This window comes from Aquila chrysaetos, chromosome Z (assembly GCF_900496995.4).
Source record: "Aquila chrysaetos chrysaetos chromosome Z, bAquChr1.4, whole genome shotgun sequence".
NCBI lineage: Eukaryota > Metazoa > Chordata > Aves > Accipitriformes > Accipitridae > Aquila > Aquila chrysaetos.
In genome coordinates, this window is record NC_044030.1 from 59,136,101 (window position 1) to 59,157,906 (window position 21,806).

Genomic DNA, 21,806 nt, shown 5'->3' on the forward strand with positions numbered 1-21,806 from the left:
GCACCTCAGTGTCTTTCCTGTAGTGAGAGGCCCAAAACTGAACACAGTATTTGAGGTGCGGCCTCACCAGCGCTGAGTACAGGGGAACGATCACTTCCCTAGTCCTGCGTGCTGGCCACACTATTTCTGATACAGGCCAGGATGCTGTTGACCTTGTTGGCCACCTGGACACACTGCTGGCTCCTATTCAGCTGGCTGTAAACCAACACCCCCAGGTCCTTTTCCACTGGGCAGCTTTCCAGCCACTCTTCCCCAAGCTTTGCACAGGGTTGCTGTGACCCAAGTGCAGGACCTGGCACTTAGCCTTGTTGAACCTCATACAGTTGGCCTTGGCCCATCAATCCAGCCTGTCCAGATCCCTCTGTAGAGTCTTTCTACCCTCAAGCAGATCAACTGCTCCTGCCCAACTTGTTGTTGTCTGCAAACTTACTGAGGGTGCACTTGATTCCCTCGTCCAGATCACTGATAAAGATATTAAACAGAACTGGCCCCAGTACCGAGCCCTGGGGAACGCCACTTGTAACCGGCTGCCAGCTGGATCCATCCAGTTTTTTACTCAGCAAGGAGTACACCCATCCAAGCCATAAGCAGCCATTTTCTCCAGGAGAATGGTGTGGGAAACTGTGTCAAAGGCTTTACTATAGTCTAGATAGACAAAATCCACAGCTTTTCCCTCATCTTCTAAACTGGTCAGCTTGTCATAGAAGGAGATCAGGTTAGTCAAACAGGAGTTGCTGTTTAGAAACCCATGCTGACTGGTCCTGATCACCTGTTGTCTTGTACGTGCTGTGTGATGATCTGCTCCATAAACTTCCCCAGCACTGAGGTCAGACTGATAGGTCTCTAGTTCCCCAAATCCTCCTTCCAGCTCTTATTCTAGATGGGTGTCACATTTGCTGACCTTCAGTCAACTGGGACCACCCCTGCTAGTGAGGACTGCTCATGAATGATGGAGAGTGGCTTGGTGAGCACTTCCACCAGCTGCCTCAGTACCCTTGGGTGGATTCCATCCAGCCCCATAGACTTGTGTAGGTCTAAGTGGTGTAGCAGGTCACTAACTATTTCCTTCTGGATTATGGGGGCTTCATTCTGCTCCCTGTCCCTGTCTTCCAGGGGTCTGAGTATTCAGAGAACAACTAGTCTTACGATTAAAGGCAGAGGGAAAGAAGGCATTAGGTACCTCAGCCTTTTCATCATCCTTTGTCACTATGTTTCCCCCCACATCCAATAAGGGATAGAGATTCTCCTTAGCTCTCTTTTTATTGCTAAAATATTTATAGAAACATTTTTTATTGTCTTTTATGGCAGTAGCCAGATTAAGTTCTAGCTGGGGTTTGGCCCTTCTGATTTTCTCCCTGCATAACCTCACAACATCCTTGTAGTCCTCCTGAGGGATGCACTTATCTGAATGTGTGTGTGTGTTTGTGTACATGCATCTATCCAACCAGGCAGAGGATAGGTTGGAACACGAAACATATTTTCCCTCTGTCACCTGTGACATGTTGATGCTATTTATAACACCGTTCTTGGAAATGCTGGGTGGAGAGCATGAAAATGGTTGAAGTACTAAAAACACTCCTGTTTCTTTTTCAGGAACCTCTGTGCTGGATAAACCTACTTCTAAAGATAGATAAAAGCACATCTCTGTGACCTAGTTAGGCTTGGACAAGAGAAGACATCTTAAAAACCTGATTGCAAACAGATTACTTCCTTCTAACAAGGTAGACTGTGGAATTATCTTTGAGATACTCTGTGAAGCGAAAGGATCAGTGACAAAAATTTAAGATGGAAAATCTAGACAAAGGGATCAATCAATGTGCAAAGGACGAGGAGTAATTGAAGCAAAAATTGTAGGATCTCTAAACTGATGATTCAAAAACCACCTGTGATAGTGGAAAAGGCTAAAAAAAAATTTGCTTACAACTGGGACAAGTATCTAATAATTATACCAGGATGTGACTTTCAGTCCCTAGCTCACTCACTGGAAATGGTGTCTATATATATACACTATACATATATGCTCTATTTGTGTGTGTGTGTATGTACATATATGTAGTATGTATAAGTGTGTATGTTCCATCACAGAGTACTGTTAGGGAGTATGCGTTCTGCTATGTTTCCTTGTCACCCTAACTCCCTGGACGAAATAAGGAAGTTAGACCTTGAAGACTCTTTGGGTACAAAGGCTTGACTTATTAAAAGGGAAAAGGGGAAGGGAATCCTGTGAATACCAAAAAAGACTCTACTTCTTTCCAAGAGGGAAAAAGTTTATTTTTTTCAAAATTCAGTTTAAACAAAGTTAACTCACACAATTTGAACATAAAATATACCTGTAGACCAAAATCTTCCCTTCAAAGTACGGGCCTGTCCCTCAAATATCTTTCATCTTGTGTATCTGATTCTTTCCCAGCAATATGGGTATAAAATGCTTCAGAAAGCCCATTGCAACTGAGAACTCATCTATGTTATTTACTGGTTTTGTTAGATTATTGAAATGCTGCCAAAAATACACAGAAGTGACAGTGAGTTGTGTCTAATTGCTCTCTTGTCTGTTGGCTGCCGGTTACTCCCTTCTTCCACAGCCCGTTTTATGCAAAATTCCAAACGTTCTGGAACATAGAGTTATGGCAGAGGCTGTATAACTGCTTGAAATTACTAGAAAGAATTTCTTTGCACTACTAACCTTTGGCTGCTTTCACTGAGTGTATGGGTTTATTCCACTGTCCGCAGCTACACACATCATGGGACCAAGCCTACGAGGGAAAGTGTTTAAACAGTCAGTGACCAGCACAATCGGAGAGGTGCTACATAATCCAAAAAAGAGCACCTAAAAGGGGAGGGAAAGTAGATTTACAGTCTAAATATGGATCACTTTGCTGCTTTTTTTTTTCCCTTCAACCTGCCAAGCCCCATGATGTAAGAATTAATTGAGGAAAGATTAAATGTAGCCCCTCTTCTCATCTCCTTTCATGTTGGTAGCAAACCCCTGTTAATTTGAATGGAGGCATGATCTTCACCTTGACCAGAACTTAATTCCATAAAAGTGTGAGTCCTGAGGAAACTGTAGAAGAGACTACAGATGTGACCACCATGCAAGAAATAGTTAAGGAGCAGTCCCTTCTTCTTTAAATAACTTCAGTAGAGAACTTTAAAGCTTTTAATAACACAGTTGCCCAATAATTTTGTTCTGTCTGATCCTGGAGTAGCTGATGTCATTTTAATACTCAACAATAAATAAAGGGGTATGAATTGAAAAATTTCTGTTTTAAATATCTCCTAGGGACCTTTTGTGTTTCCTATATAAGCACTTTAAAACTTATTTCTTTCTTTCTTCAGCACTTAATATTTAAAATATAATGATATGTAGCACAGTGGTGTGTGATGCTAAACATTGAGGTTCTTTTAAACCTGGAGAGACATTAAAAATTCTAACTTTTATCACTAGTATTTTAGCTCCTCAGTTTTGAAAAATTGGTCTGGAAAGCTCACTGAGACAGAGGTTTCCATGCTGTATTGGCACTTAAACATAAAAAACCCCCTAAACCTAGCACTCCAGAGCTTATTAAAAAGTTAATTTCTTTAGAACAAACAAGCATCCTCACAGTTTCTTTCTTTATGTAAATAAGTATATTTGGAAATACACTGTTTTGAAAAATAGAACTCTCCCTGCCCTTTCAAAAAAAGAAAAGAAAGGCTACAGTGAGCTCAGATAGTTGTTGAGGTATTTCCAAAATAGCATATCTATGCAGCAGCTAATAACGTTAACTTCCACGAAGGAGGAAGAGAGTTTAATACAGAATATGAATCACCATTTACTTTCTAATTTCCACTCATCATATTTCTATAAAGGATTAAAAAAGTATGTAAATCATGCAATTCACTCTACAGGCGTACACATTGTTACAGTCCCTAGTTAATATTCTGTACTGAAGTCAACAGCAAATTTTCTTTAGAATTCAGTAGAACCAAGATTCTGCTTCCTGTAAGTGCCTTCTGTCTGTAGACTAGTAATAAGCCCAACCATAAAAAAGTGAGGTTATGAGGTTTCTCACACTTAAACACTGACTACTACTGTTCTGATTTTGCTCTTGGGCAACACAACGGTAAAAAAGAAATGAGACCAAGATGAGTTGAAGTGATATGTACCCTCTGACAAAGGGAAACGGGCTACTTTATTAGGATGTTTGCACTTGCACTTGCTATTTCGAAGAAGATGAAACAGAGGGAAGTGTAAGAAGTCTAAAGGTGGCTGAACAGGCTGAACAGCTTCTCTTAGCTGGAAGAGAAATTCCACATTTAATTGAACATGTATGACTGTAGAAACTGTGCCCTGTAAGACTGCACTTCTGCTTTTGTCTCAGGGCCAAAAATATTGTCATCTATAAGGAAAGAATGAACCCAAACAGCTGTTTCTATGTTCAGTGTGGTGAGGATCAGTGACAAATGACACACTATTACATTTCTTGAGCTAAAGTTGAGCAGCTGAACAGCTTCAGCCTTATTGAACAACCAGCAGGGTTTTTTTCAATCACTGACTTTTGTAAATTTATTATAGAGTTGGTTATGGTTATCTTAATAGGCTTAATGGGATCTCCTTCCTTCAGTTAACACTTCCAAATAGGTTTTGGTTTTAAATGTATTCAGTTGTACAGCTGTTGAACTAAGCATCAAATTCTTTACTTAGTTTTCACTCATTTGCTATTTATGCAAAACTTGCGTCTGTCTCAGGATCTGATGAAAGGGGCTTTAATATGGTGAATTCATCTCATTTCAGCAGTGAAGCAGTGTTCCCTACTGAATCTACACTGCTTTGAGTTATTTGTCAGACTTTGAAAATGCCAGGAATACCTGTACAAACTTGAAGGTATCCATTACTGGTAACCAAGTATTTTCAGTTAGCACACATCTGATCCCTCCTTACAATTTTCCCTGCTAGTTTCCTTCAAGGGCAGCATGAACCCTCCATAAGCCCCTTTTTTCTTTCTCTTCCACTTCTTTTCTGCTGCCTCCAGTGTGTGAGTGAAGTCATGCAATAATGTTGCCATTCCTCATTTCCTTTTTCATTGCAAATTTCATAATTTCATAGAGTTGGAAAACAACAATGTGGATGTTTTTAACCTGTAATTTTCAAGTGTAACTTGTCTGTTTTGAATAAGAAGTTGGACTAGATGATAATAACATTCTGTATCTGTAAAATCCATGCACCTGCCAGTCATTTATACAGTCAAATTTTTGTCTGTAGGTGCTGCCTTGGTGAATGATGCAGAAATTCTAAATATGCTCAAAAGATTTAGAGTTATTTCAATACTAGGTTCACTAGATATTGGCTCAAATTACCACTGTTATTCAATAATGGATTTTTTTTTTTTTTTTTCAAATTAAGGTATTCTATTTACTCTAGGCTTGAGTGACTATAGTCATTAGAGGAGGGAAGAAGGTAAAAACCCGTACCAGAACTTCTCTAAAATCACTGTCAACCCTACCCTCTTATTCTCTAGAGAAGTCCATGCGAGTTGTGTTTTCCATCCATGTTCTCCAGGCATAAATATCCACATTTCAAGCACATAAATTTGAAAAATGGACTCCATTAACATACACTCAGTATATGTTAATATACTCAAGCTGAGTATATAAACTGAGTACATGTTATATATAAACTGAGTATATATTAATAGACCCAAATCAGCCTTAAAGTCCTTTTGCTACATTATTCGAAGCTAACCTAAAAGGTGATTTACATTTTAAATGAAGAGAGCACTTTTTCTGTCACAGTGTGGAGCTGGGAGAAGACAGAAAATTGGACTACCTTGCAAAAATAAACATGGATTTAGGGAAAGTATCCAAAATCAATCAATGCAGATACTGATTAGGGAGACACAAATGTTGGGAAGCCTTAAAAAACCAGCCCTGAGCTGGGAATAATAGCCATTATGGAGTTTAGTCAAATACTACTTCTACAAACACTTGTTTTCTCTCTCTCTCTCTCATATGCATGTAGACCTGTCCATGATTTAACCATCAGCTTAATTGTCTTCTGAGATAAGCCTTCTTGTTCCATGTCTTTAATGAGACAGATATGTCTGCTTAAATGGAGAACGCTATCAAGATAAAGATATTGTCATAAATATTTCTCTTCCCCTTTTGGATTACCATCATTAGTATAATTGGAATTGGAAACAAGTAAACAATTGTTCATCAAAATGATCTGGAATGACTGAAAATGAGAAGTGGACCAGATCAGGTTTTTTCTTCCTACATTAATATGATAGTACTGAGAGCTCAGTGTCTTTTCACTTCTCCCTCGGAAACTACCTTCTTCTGCTGGTATCAGCCTTCAGGATAAAACTTCTTCTTTCCATCAACAAATGTGGGGTTTTTTCTCAGCAAATGCCTGGTAAAGGAAAACTGTTAACCTTGGTAGCTCTTCTTAGAGCATAATCAGAACTCACTAAGGCTTATGGAAAGACTTCCAATGAACTCTGAAACTAATCCTTCACAATTTTCCTTGTTATTTATTATGGGTTCTGTTGTCCAATGAGATATGAATCCATCTATGCCATGAGCAAAATTTGATACTTTTGACAAATCTATTATATACATATGGAAAAAAATAACTTTTATATCCTGAGACAATATATTAACAGATAGTAATCTTTGCAGGCAGACTTAATGGAAATCATACAATCACACACCTAAGAAACTTAATTGATTAAAAAATCTGACACATTTAAACAGCTTAACGTGACACAGTAAACAGATGCAACAAGCAATGAACTTTCAAAGATATCTTATATATTAAATAATATTTTTTTTCCTTCATTGACTCTGTTTTGGCATGTCTTCCTTGCTTCATGTGTGAAGTTTGATCATTTTAGACATTCCTTCTGCTCTAAGGGCTTTTTATGCAGTGTAGCTACATTAATATTGTCTGGAGATGACACCATTACAAAGAAACGGGTCTTCTCTCAGAAAAATGTGCAACAGAAATACCCTCCCTGCATTGTCTTTATTATTCCCAAATTTTAACATTTTAACTTAAAACATTTTTGGTTTATTTTGGCTGGGAAATACAGAAGTTTAGGAAACATACCCATTTGCCTGCACTGCCTATACAGTGGCTTTTAGAATCATCTTAGATATATCTGTAACATGGTTTTGTACTCAATTTTCAGGGACAAAGACACTATGAGCACTTTTACAGGAGTATAGTTACTTTAGTATTTCTTGTAATAGAAAAAATGCTTAAAATAGTATAAAAATGAATGCATATTCACTTTTCCATAACTTATAGATAATTTTTGTTTTCATAATTATTGAAAGTGTTAAACTATATTCTGAGATTTCCTCTGCTGAAAGTCTGGATCAGTCCCACCACCCATCCTGCAAAAGCTGGGGCACTGTTTGTGGCATCAGATGTGCTTATAGAGTGGTTTATGACATAATTTTCTTTCAATGGTGGCATTGATTAGATAAAAATTGCCTGGTGCTGTAGTGAGGTGGCTGTAGATATTTTTCTTCTCTCCAGTATGAGTGCTGTGTTCTCAGTTTAGCAAAATGGTTTGCTATCCTTCTTGTTGCTTTTATGTGTGCTCTGTCGTTAGTTTAGCAAAACGTTTCTATCATTCTCACTACTGTTCTGTTGCCTAACAAGATGGTGGGTGGAGGTCACAGAGCAGTATGGCTGGGTTAACCACTGAACATCTGCAATAAGGCCTTACTGGTAATGTCCCTAGCAGTACTTAAGACTCATGGATTGTCTCTAGGCATTTCAATGTACATATGAAGTGTCCTTTGAGTACAGTTTAGGCTTGCTGCTATTTTGGCTCTTTATTTCTCTTTTTCTTATCCTCCTTTCTCCTTTTTTTTCTTTTTTTCTTCCTCTTTGTGAGTTTTCTTAGTTCTTCTCTTACGTTTCCTTCCCTCTTCACTTCTCTATTCCATCTGTGGTTCAATCCCTCTCTGCTTCTCTATTCTGTCTGCTAAAATGGTCAGCAACACATAGATAACCTGGATAACGAAGTAGATGTTAAGTCCACTGGCTCTGAAGTGTTAGCTGTTTACACAAAGCCACCCCAAACCACAGCTACACATGGTGGGAGCCTGCAAGGCACAGCAAATTATCCAGTCTGAAAGTGTGTAAGGGGACAAAGATTATATGTCCTCAGCTGAGCACCTCCACCTGCCTGATTCTTTGGTACCAACAGGGAATTCAAGGCTACTTTGTGGTGGGAAGGAAGGGGAGAGGGAACAATCATTTGCTGGCAGATCTCTACCTCTGGGTCCAGCCGTATCAGCTCAGGCTAGTAGTGTAGCTAACCCAAGACACTGGTCTTCTGAAGAATATAGGAAACAGGAGAGAGTATCATGACAACTTTCCAGCATTGTCTTCAGGGCTCCAGTTGTTTGTAGCTCAGATCTTTCCTGACCCAAAGATGTTGCATTCTGATTTTTTTTCTTATTCCATGAAGAATGGATGTGGATAAAAATTATTTAATATAAAAATCCAGAGACAACTGTTTCTTGTGGGCTGAGGGGCATACAGACATAGGTACAGTGTCCTGGGGAAGTGAGGTATCTCTGAGTGCTTTGATGGAAGGTCTTGTACCTCTGGAGATTTAGAAAGGAGCCAGGGCAGTGAGACCTGCATGGTGTGGGAGGATAGATGCCCACCTCCACTATTCTCAGTCTACCTCTCCCTGAAACACCTCTATTTCTTCTCCTTAGTCCCCTGAAACCCACGAGTACTGTAGGTTATTTCACTCATGCCCCACTTTCAATCTCCCCACCATCTCCCTGAAGAGCTGACCTTGTTCTGTTTCAATTTCTTCCGACTTCTCCCTGCTACCTGCTCCTTGGCTCTTGCATCTTTGTCTGTGTAATGGCCCTGCTCCAGCCAAAGGACACCCTCACAGGCTCTAGTTAGGGCACTCACTTAAGAGGCTAGAGATGTGGGTCCAAGCTCCTCAGAGGGGAGGAGGGAAATAAATCAAAGTTTCCCACCTTGTGGCTGTTATATTTTGCACTGAATTTGATGTTGTTGGTGTATATTCTATTTCATATAAATATTCTTACAGTACTGGGTCCCCAAGAGCATTTGGGCATAGGTATACTGAGTTTCCAGACCCTGCCCAGAGTTCAGGGCTGACAAGACCAGATTGGCCATGATGGTGACATAGAGAGCACACACAGTAGCAGAGATTCAAATGTGCAAAGCTTAACTGGTGCCAGCTGACTGGGTGGAAATGCAATTTGATCCTGCCCTCACTAGTTATTGGAATTAATGATGGGTTAGCCAGCTCAGTTAATTACTCAATTAAACAATGGCAGTAATTCATCCTAAGTAACTGTCCTATTTCCCTCCCTGGCATCATCCATGTTGTACTGAAATCATTACGGAAAATCTGGGGTGTAGCTGAGAGCAAGATTTGGGATTTGGCTGTTATGAGGTGATGCCAATAAGACAAATGTCTTCCTCTTCTTAAGTGGATAAGGAGCTCTCATGTCAAAGGCTGGAACCATGGATCTGCCCCTGCCTTTAGAAAGTATGTGGAGTCACTTTAATCACTGTTTATAGAAGTCCTATCACTCCATCCCTGTTTCCTGTCTACTTCCATATCTGCCACTGCAAATAAAAATAGTACATTTTTGGCAGCATAGGAATCCTATGTATTGAATAGGTTTTCCTCTGGAAAATTATCCAATAACAGTAATGCAATTTTAGGATTTTTTTTCTCACCATACAGATATTATAACAGACAAGGTGAACGAAGAACAAATAAATAATATAAATAAAAGGAAGGATCTGGTAGTAAAATAGTAATACTGAATAGTGTGGAGTCCTTGAAAGAACACTTTGGACATAATCTTTCCACCTACAAAGCACAATGATTAAACTCTATAGAGTGAAGTGGAGATAGAGGGGATTTGAGCTGTACAGTAGTATTATTTTAAAACAAGTAACAGAGCTATGCAGAACACCCAAAATTAGAATGATCAAAAAAGCATGCCCTTCCATAACCCTCATGCTGTCCTGCTTGGGCTGTTGTTTTGAAAGTAAACCTTCCACTGGCTTTCATGACCTTTAAAGAGGAAATAGATTGGGCTTTCCTTCCTACTGTAGTCCCAGTGTCGTTATCACCTCTATGGAGGCCAGAGAGATGGTCTGGTCTCCTCCCACCTCTTTGTTATCTCAAAGGGTAGCTAGGGGCCACCCTCAGCCTTGGTTCTTCAAGTCAGCCCACTGGCACCCTCCTACATTAGCAGTTAATTGCACCTTCGGGCCGTTGCATGTGTAAAGCAACAGGTACCTCAAAAAAGAAAGCACCAGGTAAAATGTGTGCCTAAGCTTGGAGAAGGGCCAAAGGAGAAGAGGATTGTATGGGAGAGTTTTCATATAAAGTCTCCAAAACAGGTTAGTTTTTTAATGAAAGGTTAGTTTTACTTAAACATGGGGGAGTATTATTAGACTTCAGCAGGACCATTGCTTTTTGTATTTATTTTGCATTCAATTCTTTGTTTCACACAATTCAAAATTCACAGTGAAACTTAAGGTGGCTAAAGTGGTAGGTATCATGTGTTCCAGTAAGACATGCTATATCCTACAAGAACTGAAAGAAGAGGATTTCATCCAGAAACTGACAGAATTAGGAAAAATGTACCTGCTACTGAACACTTCTCTTGGTGTCCAGTTCATTAAAAGTAATTACCAGATTATGCTTTCCTAATCATTTAGGAAAGAGGAATAAATTTAATTTCAGCTGAAGTTTGAGCAGACTTCTTGCTGGAAAAGCTGCTTGACTGAAAAGACTGATTAATCCCTGTTAACCTCTATTACTAACTTGCAATTAAGCTGGCTCAGTAGTGACTTAGACATTTCCCCCCAAATATAAGTTCAGTAGGAAACACTGCAAAGGAATTAGAGATGTCACTGCCACTCCTAGGACACCACTGTGTTTATTCTGTTGATACCCAAATAGAAAAAAATAAGAATTATGAGCAATGAGACAGAGTTAAAAATGGCTCTTAAGGCAAATTACTGGGACATTGGAGGAAATTACTTTTGATGTATCTGCACTGTGATTAGGGAGCTCTGCTTTCCAAACTAGCAGAGCATAAAATCTGTGTTAAAGCATTGAAACTGTGCTGAATATGTATTTATTGTTCAGAAAAATTATCACCTTCGCATACATCTCACAATAGCATTCAAATGAGGGTTCATTTTTTTATAATCAGTTTATTTTGTTTTAAGAGAAATGTTTTTAGTTCTTTATTTCCAGCATAAAATGGTATTTTTGCCTGATCATATGAAGTGCTTGCAGGGAAGTAATTTAAGATAACTTCCTCTCTGGCTTTGCCCTTCACCTGTGATGCCAAACTTGAATCTTCTCCTTGACTGAACAGCAAAAAGCATATGCTTTCCCTCTCTGTTCCCCAAAATGCATCCTGCATACTGCTCTTAACTATTTTGTTAACTTCTAGAAAGTTTTGAAAATAAAGATCAGTTTGTTGCCCCAACTAAAGAACATCTGTAATTTAAAACAATTCTTATATTGCTTCTGTGATTTTGATCAATTAGAAAACAAATCTCTATGTAAATCAACTAACAGGGAAAAATTATTGAGGTTAATTATTTTAAACTGAAACAGTGTGCCTGTTTTGGCTGGGATAACATTAATTTTCTTCATAATAGCTAGTATGGGCCTATGTTTTGGATTTGTGCTGAAAATAGTGTTGATAATTCAGGAATGCTTTAGCTACTGCTGAGCAGTGCTTACCCAGCGTCAAGGCCTTTTCTGCTTCTCACCCCACCCCACCAGCGAGCAGGCTGGGGGGGCACAAGAAGTTGGGAGGGGACACAGTCGGGACAGCTGACCCCAACTGACCACAGGGATATCCCAGACCATATGACGTCATGCTCAGCATATACAGCTGGGCTGGAAGAAGAAGGAAGGGAAGGATGTTTGGAGTGATGGTGTTTGTCTTCCCAAGTAACCGTTATGCGTGATGGAGCCCTGCTTTCCTGGGGATGGCCGAACACCTGCCTGCCGATGGGGAGTGGTGGATTAATTCCTTGTTTTGCTTTGCTTGCGTGTGCAGCTTTTGATTTACCTATTAAACTCTCTTTATCTCAGCCCATGAGTTCTCTCACTTTTACCCTTCCAATTCGCTCCCCCTTCCCTCCAGGGGGGAGTGAGTGAGTGGCTGTGTGGTACTCAGTTGCCAGCTGGGGTTAAACCACAACAGTCCTTTTTGGCGTACAAATCCAAAATATAGCCCCATACTAGCTACTATGAAGAAAATGAACTCTATCCCAGCCAAAATCAGCACAAACAGATTTAAAATGACAGTTTTACTGTATTCAGGAAACTAGCATACGGAGTGGGAATGGCAGCTCAGACTTAGCCAAATGTCATCCACAGATACTGGAACAGAGACTAGAGCTACAAACAAATAAATTACCTTTTGCCAAAGAAAAAAAAAATCCTGAACATTTCCCAAACCACTTTAGTACTAATCCTTCACCGTTAGTGATGCCAAAGGCTTGTTCTGCATACTAACTCAGTTCGGATTTTCATCACAAGAAAAAGGAGACCAAAATAACCATCAAACCACTGTGACTCTACTCCATGACTAAGACTGGACAACTGGCAATATAAAATGAAGTTTTGTAAGAAACCACCTTATATATTAACACAACTGTTTCTCTCAGTCATCCCCCCCGCCTCGCCCCTTCCCCAATCATTCTAGTCAGGGCTTTTTCCCTGGAAAAATGCCAAGTGCCTCATACAAAAACCTGGAAGATTTGGTAGAAATTATTACTGTGTTTTGGGAAGAATAGCAGGCAAGGCTGTGGTATGGGCAGGGGGACATTACCCAGAGGATAAATAGTTCTGTGAATTCTGTTCTGACTTACTACATTCAGTGCCTTCCACTGGATACCTCTTCAGGCATTTTTTTCTGTCTAGTAGTGAACGAGCTAGTGAAAATCCTCACTGCAGTCATTAGAAGGGATCCCGAGTCCTGATCATTTGCCTACAGAATCCAGTGACGTCTGTTCAATTACATTTCTTTACCTGTGGCTTAAGCTTTGGGGGGGTTCCCTTTTTGTGCGACATGAAAAAAGAAATTAATATATTTGGGATCAAAAGGCTTTAGTTAGTATTTTGATTTTTCTGCAGAGGCCAGAGGAGATATGGAGGAGGAGTTGGTCAGCACCATTTCTCTGATGCATATGCCTGCGTCTGTAGCAACCTGACAAAATCCTACCTACAGACATAAAAAATTATTCTGGAAACCTCGGTGACTTCATATTGTGGGTACAGCATTATGCAGAAAAACCGTTTGATATAACATTCCTGCTGGTGTGATTCCTTGCTGCAGTGCTGCAGAAAAAATGTTCTTTTCCTGCACCTTTATAAATGGATGGATTTTGTTTCTGGTAAACCTATGAGCACATTGTTGTCAGCTTGTTCTTCTAGGAGGTCCTTTACTGTTTTCTGGAATTGCTATCGCAGACAATAGTTTTGGACAAATACAGGACATTTCATAGCTTCAGAAACCTGCACTAGGGAACCAACCCAGTGGGGGCTGGTGCCTACAAGATGGTTCAAACAAGTTCTGCTGTTCCTTAGAAGCTGACAGGTGCTCTAAAAACAGGTCATCCCTTTCCTTTTTACCCGTTGATATTGTTTTCATTATACATGTATTCTAAATACTTTTAAGAAAAAGTAGACAGGTAGAAAAATACCATGCTACCTGGCAGTACTGCATGAAAGACACTCCCTTTTCAAATAAAGTTTTCAAATAATTCTTATCTGGAGCTGAAACACCTAGCTGCAACACTACTTGCTTTAGAAAGCACCTCAGAGAGAGGACTAAACCTGAAATAGTTAACTATATTCTAACATGTTCTTCCTGGATATCTTTAGAGTAGGTATATTTAAGTTTTGTTTAAATCTAGTGTATTCGGTGTTGGTAAGAGCACATACCCTTTCCAATTTACTAAATCTTCAGTAGCAGGTCCAGCACAGAGCCCTCCACAAAACAAAAGGTCTTTCATCACTGCAAAAAGAGCCTAACAGTTACATTGCAGCCCTAAGCAGAGAAGACTGAAGCATAAGTGGCTTTTGCACAGTCAGGAGCAGCAACAAACCAGTGAAGAGGGAGACTGGAAGTATCTTGTCCCTTCCAGCCAACACACTTGTGGCTTATCAGAGGGCCTGCTGTCAGAATAAGCTGCTCCCTGAGGAGGGGCAAAGCCATGTGCTCCCATCCCAGAGCCACCACACCTGCTCCTCTGCCCTGGGAACACCACCCTGCAAAATTCTTTCCATACAGAGAAATTAGGTGGTTTCTATTCTTCATCAGGCCTCCAGACAGAGGGCTGGGTGGATGATTCCTGCTTGCTGTGCATTAGTATTCCTTGTAGTACAGCATTGTCTAAGAACAACAAATAAAAACGTATGACCCTTCTCATAGCCTTGCTTTCAATTTCAAATCAAATTTCCCTAATTCATTAGTGAAAAGTGATGTTAGCAATGTATAAGACTCAGTTTACCCTATAGCATTTTGTAATTAAATGAACCTTCAGATTCAATGAACTTTTGTATTTTTCAGTGTTGTCTGAATTCTAGTGCCTCTAATGAATATAAGCAGCTGGAAAGTTGAATGTTTCAGGTTTACTTTTTATGAATATTGGCAAGGGGAAAATAGGTTTTCAAGAAACACACTTCTTATCCTAAGTTTTTTCTTTTAAATCGCATGAATTCATGCACACCCACAAAGTAGAATGAAAATGTGTCAGTGTTTTAGCATTCATAGTAAAAGAGGGAGGGGGGAGAAAGTAAGAATAACTTTTTTTTTTCATCCCTCATTTAAATAATTAATAGTGTGTCTTTCTAACATACAAAGCAGGAAATAAGGAGTGAAAGTTAAAAAAAAAAAAAAAGGCAAATATTCACATAATTTCTTCCTGTAACCTTCAGAGCATGAAAATATTTTCTTTTAATATATGATTATTTAGCTTAATTACTTCCAATGACATTAAGAGCCTTTACAATGCATTGAACATTGTTGGTTTAGAAGGAAAATGCTGTGTTTTGCTTTTCAAGATCAGGGTAACACCAGTATAAAACCAGTTGCTTTAAAAAAGCAAGTTACAAAGGTATTAAGTTTGGAAGGAACTAAAACAAAGATTAAATAATATTTTTAATTGGATCATTAGTATTTTAGAAGCCAGGCAAGAAGGACTGGTCTCTGCCAGATAGATATAAAGAAAAATCAGACAACCACCATGAAGTTCAATATGTGTTCTAAATAACCAGTATGTATTAAATTAGGCCTCTTCATTGGATGAAAATCTGAATATCATCCATAAAATTCCACTGCATTTTAACAGCAATGGAGAGCTGTGGTCTCAGTTTCAGAATATCAGCTTTTCAGCAGAAAGAGGATAATCCCAAATCATCTTTTTTCCAGATTCACTTCTTTCTTTTTAAAGGCTTCATATTATTTGTCTCTCTGTAATTCTTTTTTCTCCAAGCTGACATTCCTTCCTTTTCAGTGGTCTTCTGGGACAGTAAACTAAAATGGGGAAAACTGCTGCATTTAAGAAGAAAATGCTCATTTGATTTTAACAGGTAGTCTATTTTTAAAAATCAGTTCGGTTATAAAATTAATCTATCAAACAAATGAATAATTTTACAACTATCTGTAGCAGTCTACACAGCACTCATAAGGTCTGTTTGAAGGAGCAGTTTGTTTCATTGAATCAATTACTACTGGGGAACATGCATTAGTGCTCAAAAGCTATGGATCATTTCTTATCAACTAATAAGAAGCTACTTTTCCTTATATACCTTTGCCTGACTGGTGTCCCTAAACCATGGCCACAGAAAAACCCTATTACCTTATGCAGCCTTTACTTTTTTTGTTTCTCATGGTGGTATTCCATTGACATGTCTGGCTGAGTGGAATGGTCCATTCAGATAGACGTCTTTCTGCATCGTTGAGGCTTTGCAGTATCAAAGATTGGAAACAATATAAGTGCTATCTGGGGTAATCCATACTCTTCTGCCTCTGTATATGAGGCTTGTCTTGGGTTGCTACCATGATTCATCACCCTGTGCTTCTCCCATTCTAAATCCAGCATATCTATCTGGTCCTACTAGAAATGACACCTAAAAGACAAGCCAATAAGTTCATTTGAGATGCACACCGTGCCTCTCGGTCCACCAGTATCTGCTCTACATCCAGACAGTCCTAGGGCAAGGCTTTTATCAATGTTCTTGTTTGAAAGAATGCAAAAACAATAAAAAACTTAAAATTCAAAGATTCAAATTATCTCCTGGTCTAAAATCTGTATTAGAAATGCCAAAATGTTACTAGGAATGTAACTCAGTGCTACTATTCTGCATCCAAAACTCACATTCTCAACAGTTTTCAACATTAAAGAAGCTGGTCCTAAATATAAAAAGGCAATGACATTTACAAAAAGCTTCTATCGGTTTCTATGCTTTTTGAATCAGACTTGTGAACTTGGGATTTCCATGGGTGACAACTTGTTTTCTGTAACATCTTTGCCATCACTGGTGTAGTTTTGTTTTTATTTTTCAGAACAAATGGAAATAATAGCTTTAAATAATTCTCTGGGAAAATACATACACTGACTGACCATTTACTTATATATGCTATATACATAAATATGGCTCTAACAGCCTCTTTTTATTCTTGGTTTATTGCTTCAATTTTTTTTTTTATAACTTTGAGGTAAATAACTGAAAATTCATTTCACAAACATTTAATTTGTGCCATAAGCTAGTACTAGATCTGTACTCAATCCAGCCTCAGACCATAACCTTCTCTGCTTGTAAATATCTCAGAGATGTGGGATAAGGATAACACATCAGCCAAAAATCTCCATTTCCTGACACCTCGAGAAAGATATTAGTTGTGTTACAATTACCATTATGCCAGATCATGCTACAGTTATCCCAGCAATAAATTATACAATATAAAAAAAATAAACTCCAAATGATTGCAAAGATGTATTATTTGAAGGAAAAGTAAACCCGATAGGTGAAATCTAAGAATGAAGTTCAAAATTCAAAGTCTATCTTTTACTGTCAAATTATTAAGCATTCATTTAAAAATGGTCTTTCTGTGTGCTCATTATTGGGGAGTGGGTTTAAAAATAGCATGTATTGCTTTTGGCCACCTGCTATGAATATGAACGCACGTATTCTTATTTATGTATTTCAGACAATCTCTCAGAGAAAGAATTTATCATATACATGGTCCAAATCAAGAATACATTTATGTTTAGTATCATCAGAAACAAAATCTATACCTAAAGGCTGCAACTGGCTCTTACTTACACGGTAAACTGAACTTCTGAACTAACCGGATAAAAACCTGCAGGTGATTGCAATCCAGACTAACACTCTGCATTTTGAGCAAATACCACTACAAATACAGAGCTTGTGTATTTTTTTTAATGTTTCAGAGACTCCTCTGCTTCTCACTTGAAGTAAAAAGTGGTTTTGCAGATGTTTGATATGTACCTGTCAAAATAGCTGTCCAAATCATCTATTTAATTTGAATCAGTATTTAGTCACACAAAACATAAACCCAGGTATCCCGAGCGAAAGATGTGGCAAGTGGTTTTCATGGCAACATCTGGCATTTACTTGCAATTAGCAGAGGATTCTTTGCGGGTTAAGCATAACCAAATAAACCTAATAATTGGTACCGGACTAGACCGAGCTGCAACATTAAGCTACGGATTTCAAGAAACAAGTTATTTCCACCTACTTTGGCAGAATCCATGTGCTGCTCCTAAAGCAAAGGGTATCCACAACTTACCCAGAAATCGTGCTGAATTTGGAGCTGATCACTCCTTCCTAAGGAAAAACTTGCAGAAAGACACCAGATAGAGGGGGAAGAAAATCCTTTCCTCTAGTTGGTTCAGCGAGGAGTGGGAGCAGAGGGCTGTCCCAGGGTGGAAGCACAGCCCAGGTGCCCCAGCGGGAGCGGGAGTGGGAGTGAGAGCAGGATCAGGGCAGCTCAAGCTGCCTACTGGCCTTCCGTGATGCTTGCCCGCCATTTGGAGCCAGTCTGTCCAGGCTCCGGGCATCCTGCAGAGGACCCTGCACTTCAGAGAGCTGTGGCTTGAAGAAATACTGGATCAGAAGATGACCAAGCTCTCCTTCTGCAGAGAAATTGACACCTGTCCTAACTCTTCCCCCCACCTCTGTATTCTGCTTTTATAAAGGCGTGCAGGGCGATTTTTCTCTTCCAATATTTGAAACGTACTCTTGCATTCAATTACTCATTTTACATGCCACTTCTGTGCGTTCTGACACATTTGTGCCCAACATGAAAAATATTATTGGTATCTCCAGCAATGCAAACAACAAATCAACATTTGAGTCCATCTTATTACTGATGCTGGTGATCAGCCCTGGTGTTGTTATATACTACACAACATGAACTTTTGCTTTTTTTCTAGTGGCAACCTGGAACTGTCTTACCATGTCTTAAATGCCACTGTTCCTAGACTAATCATATTCATAGATGAGTAGGGATAAACATGTGTAATCATAAACACAATACAGTTTGAAGAAAAAAAAAAAGCCCTAGTAATTCTTCTCCCACTATAGCACAGGTTGGTGGGTTGGAGCAGACTTCAGTAGTGGCAGATGATACATGAAATACATCAATTTGCATATGACAGAGCTTCTCTCTTTATTTCAGCAATGGCCCACTGAATCTTGCTGAAATATTCAGGATAAAGTTAGTGAAGCCTGTAACAAGATTCGTGTAGCAGAAGCCATATATGCAAAATTCACAGTAGATTATGTTATGAATATTATCAGCCTCACTGGAAAACACTTTCTTGTCTGCATTGGTTAACCTGTATGCTATTATCACCAGTATTTAAAAACCAGACTATAGGTATCTATAGCGTAAATATACTGCCTGTCAACGCATATGGTTATTATCTTTTTTAACAGTTAAATGTGTATCTGATTAATGCCTTTTCATAATACAAAATCATATATATTGCACTTCTAAAGAGTTAACCATAAAAGCATTTTTACTTAACTTACCAGTTGCTGAAGCTGGAAGGAGTCTTGCCCTAAACTCTCTACCTGCTCTCATGTTGGTAATCTCTGTCTCTCTCTCCCTCTCTCTCCCTCCCCCTGTGCAGAGATTGCAGTAAACTTAGAAAACTAGCAGGGACAGTGTTTCAAATGACTTAAGAAAGAGAACAGGAACAATCACTTCGTTCTCTTTTTTTCAGATGAGTACAGTACCTTCAGAAAGAAGGAAGGAAGGGAGGGGAGAGGAAGTCAACAACCCTTTGCTTTCCTGCAAAAAAATAAGGAAACAGCAGATAGCAATCTCATTTTCTCTCAAACAAAATCTTTGGAAAAATAAATATATCCAAACCAAAAGGAATTCCTCAAGTATTATATCTGCATTATTGGCTTCATAAAACCTACTTTACAGTTTGCTATGTGCAACTACATGAAATGAATTTCCGAAGTAGTGGGTAGTAATAAGAAACCTATATTTTATGCAGAACAATTAACTACGACTTGCACAGATAATGCAGGCTTTTACTCTAGAGAAGGAGCAATCATAGATGTTTACACATATCTAGTTGCCACAGTGATATAGGTACAAAAATTCCTAAACCCCCTCTTTACTGTGATCACAAGAAAATAACATGTTGGATATTTATAGAATGCTGTGAAGTAAAAAGGGGGACAAAAGGGCTCACCATAATGGTGAGGATCATAGCTTGATATTCGAGTTGCAGTAACAAGTAATTTATCTCAAAGTATTGCATTGTAGAATCCATCCTGATTTATCCAAACAAAACCAATGTGCTATGTTCTAGAACAGATTTTATACTTTATTTAGTTTCTTTCTTTCCCCATAAAACATATTTTGACAACCAGATACTGGCCAGTTGGCTGGAGTTATACTTGGGATAAGTTTAGTCCATTGTGCTCCACTGTGTTTTTGTTTGCTTGTATGTTTTCCTCTAACTTTATCCGTTATCTGAAGTCCACTTATAGTGATTATATGCTCCCTTTTTTTTCACACAAATTTTTTTCATTCTAATATTCCTGCCAGTAAACACATTCACACTGTCACTGGGGTTGTGTTTTCAGCTAGCTTTGTAATGTGGTCCCGAAGACGGGGCTGCTCATTGACAAGCAATTCAGGGTTGAGTTCTGTGAAAGACATAAAACACAAAGCCATTTCAAATGGCCCCCTCCTATAAACTGTGCATCCAGACTTTGCTCTGGGAACAATAGCTACATGAATGCTGTTGAAGTAAATTGAGTTGTTCTGGTAAATCCAGTGTTAATGTGAGCATAAGTTGGTACGCTATCCCATAAAGATTATTATTTCTTTTGTTGTACAAGAATGAGAATTGATAAGCTGCAAACCAACATAGGAAGTAGCTCTTTGGCACCTGTGTTCCTTCATACAGTTCCTGGTGCTATTTCCAGAAGACCTCTAGCAATGATTTGGCTGGAGAGTCTTTTATTTTAATATTCAGAAACTGAAAGCTTTGATAATGGACATAAGAAGTTGACAGAGCAGTGCAGGTGCTGCAAGTGATCTCTGGCCTTACGACAGCACCAGTGTTTCCTGGAGGGGGCAAAAGCTAACAGGAGGGTGAATTTTAAAAGCAAAAGAATGCAATGCACTTAGGGTATATACTGCAGATGAAGTCCTTGATACTCCCTTGGGAATGGAGGCCCTAATCAAACAGATCTCTAGTACATACCAAGCACAAGAAAAGTAAAGAGGCATGGGAAGCCATTGTCCTGTGGGGTCAGTCTAATAGCGAAAAAAATTGGTTTTGTTTTGAAATTGTTTTTCAAGATCTTAAAGATGGTAGCAGCTTCCAGGCTTTTTAAGTTTGTTTTAGTTATTTATTTGCCACACTTGCGAGGTTAATGAGACCCTGAAGACTGCCATTACCTATCATTTTGTTTCTCTCAATTGGGAACACATTGCAGAAGTTTAGTTGAAAACCTATACTGACCAAGTTAGGATCATTCTTAACTAAGCTGCTGATGAAATGTGATAGTCTGTGTACTCCTCCTCTGTGAAGGACTTGACTTAACTGTCACAGATGTCCTGTACTTCTTCAAATACCAGGTTTCCTTTTCTTGAGGGTTGCAAAGCTAAGAAGCTGGTCACAAACATCCATGTGACATCTTCAACAGGTTGTAAGACTTTGCTATTCTTATTGAAGGAGACTGCGAGACATTGCCCCCCACACCCCCCTTCAGCAAGGAGAGCAAGAGTTTTAAGGGTTTTGTTCATCCTACCTCACGTCCTATTGTCAGCAGCCTTTCTGCCACCCAAGTGCTCAGGACTTACTTAGCTGCCCCATCCAACACCAGGTAAAGTAATCTTACTTCCCAGCATGCAGCCACTGTAGTACTTGACTTGCTCTTACTTCTGCCAATTTCTCCCAACTGCTGCCAGAAAATCACAACCAGAGGAGGAAGAAGCACTGAAACTCTGATTTTCATGCCAGAAAAATACCTCGTGAGGTCATTGCCTGTGCAATTACTGACTGTGGAGAAATAAAAACATGGCCATAATCATTGGTATCTACTACAGTCATGAAAACCAAGTCACAGTAGCTGACACCATTTATGATATTTACCCAAGTTTTAAGGGTTCATCTGTTTTTCAGAACATATTTCTGGAAGAAATGTTAGCCGCCTTTTTTTTTTACCTTTTCTCACTGTGTTGTTGTCAAAGTGAAG

General features: G+C 39.0%; 1 protein-coding gene across 2 annotated transcripts in view; it reads right to left on the reverse strand.

The window, feature by feature from the left end:
- Positions 1-19,229, reverse strand: part of ZNF366 (zinc finger protein 366) — a 36,669-nt gene extending 17,440 nt beyond the window's left edge. Inside the window, exons 1-2 of one of the 2 annotated variants that reach the window (XM_041121042.1) lie at positions 19,110-19,225; positions 2,684-2,753 (exon numbers count right to left, since the gene is read on the reverse strand). Coding sequence is in view for 1 of the 2 variants with exons in the window: in XM_041121041.1 (XP_040976975.1) it covers positions 19,110-19,161 (52 nt within the window). In the remaining variant the exon portion in view is untranslated. Of the gene's footprint in view, positions 1-2,683; positions 2,754-19,109 lie in introns of both variants that reach the window. The other variant, XM_041121041.1, reaches the window with a different exon arrangement.
- Positions 19,230-21,806: the final 2,577 nt, after the last annotated feature.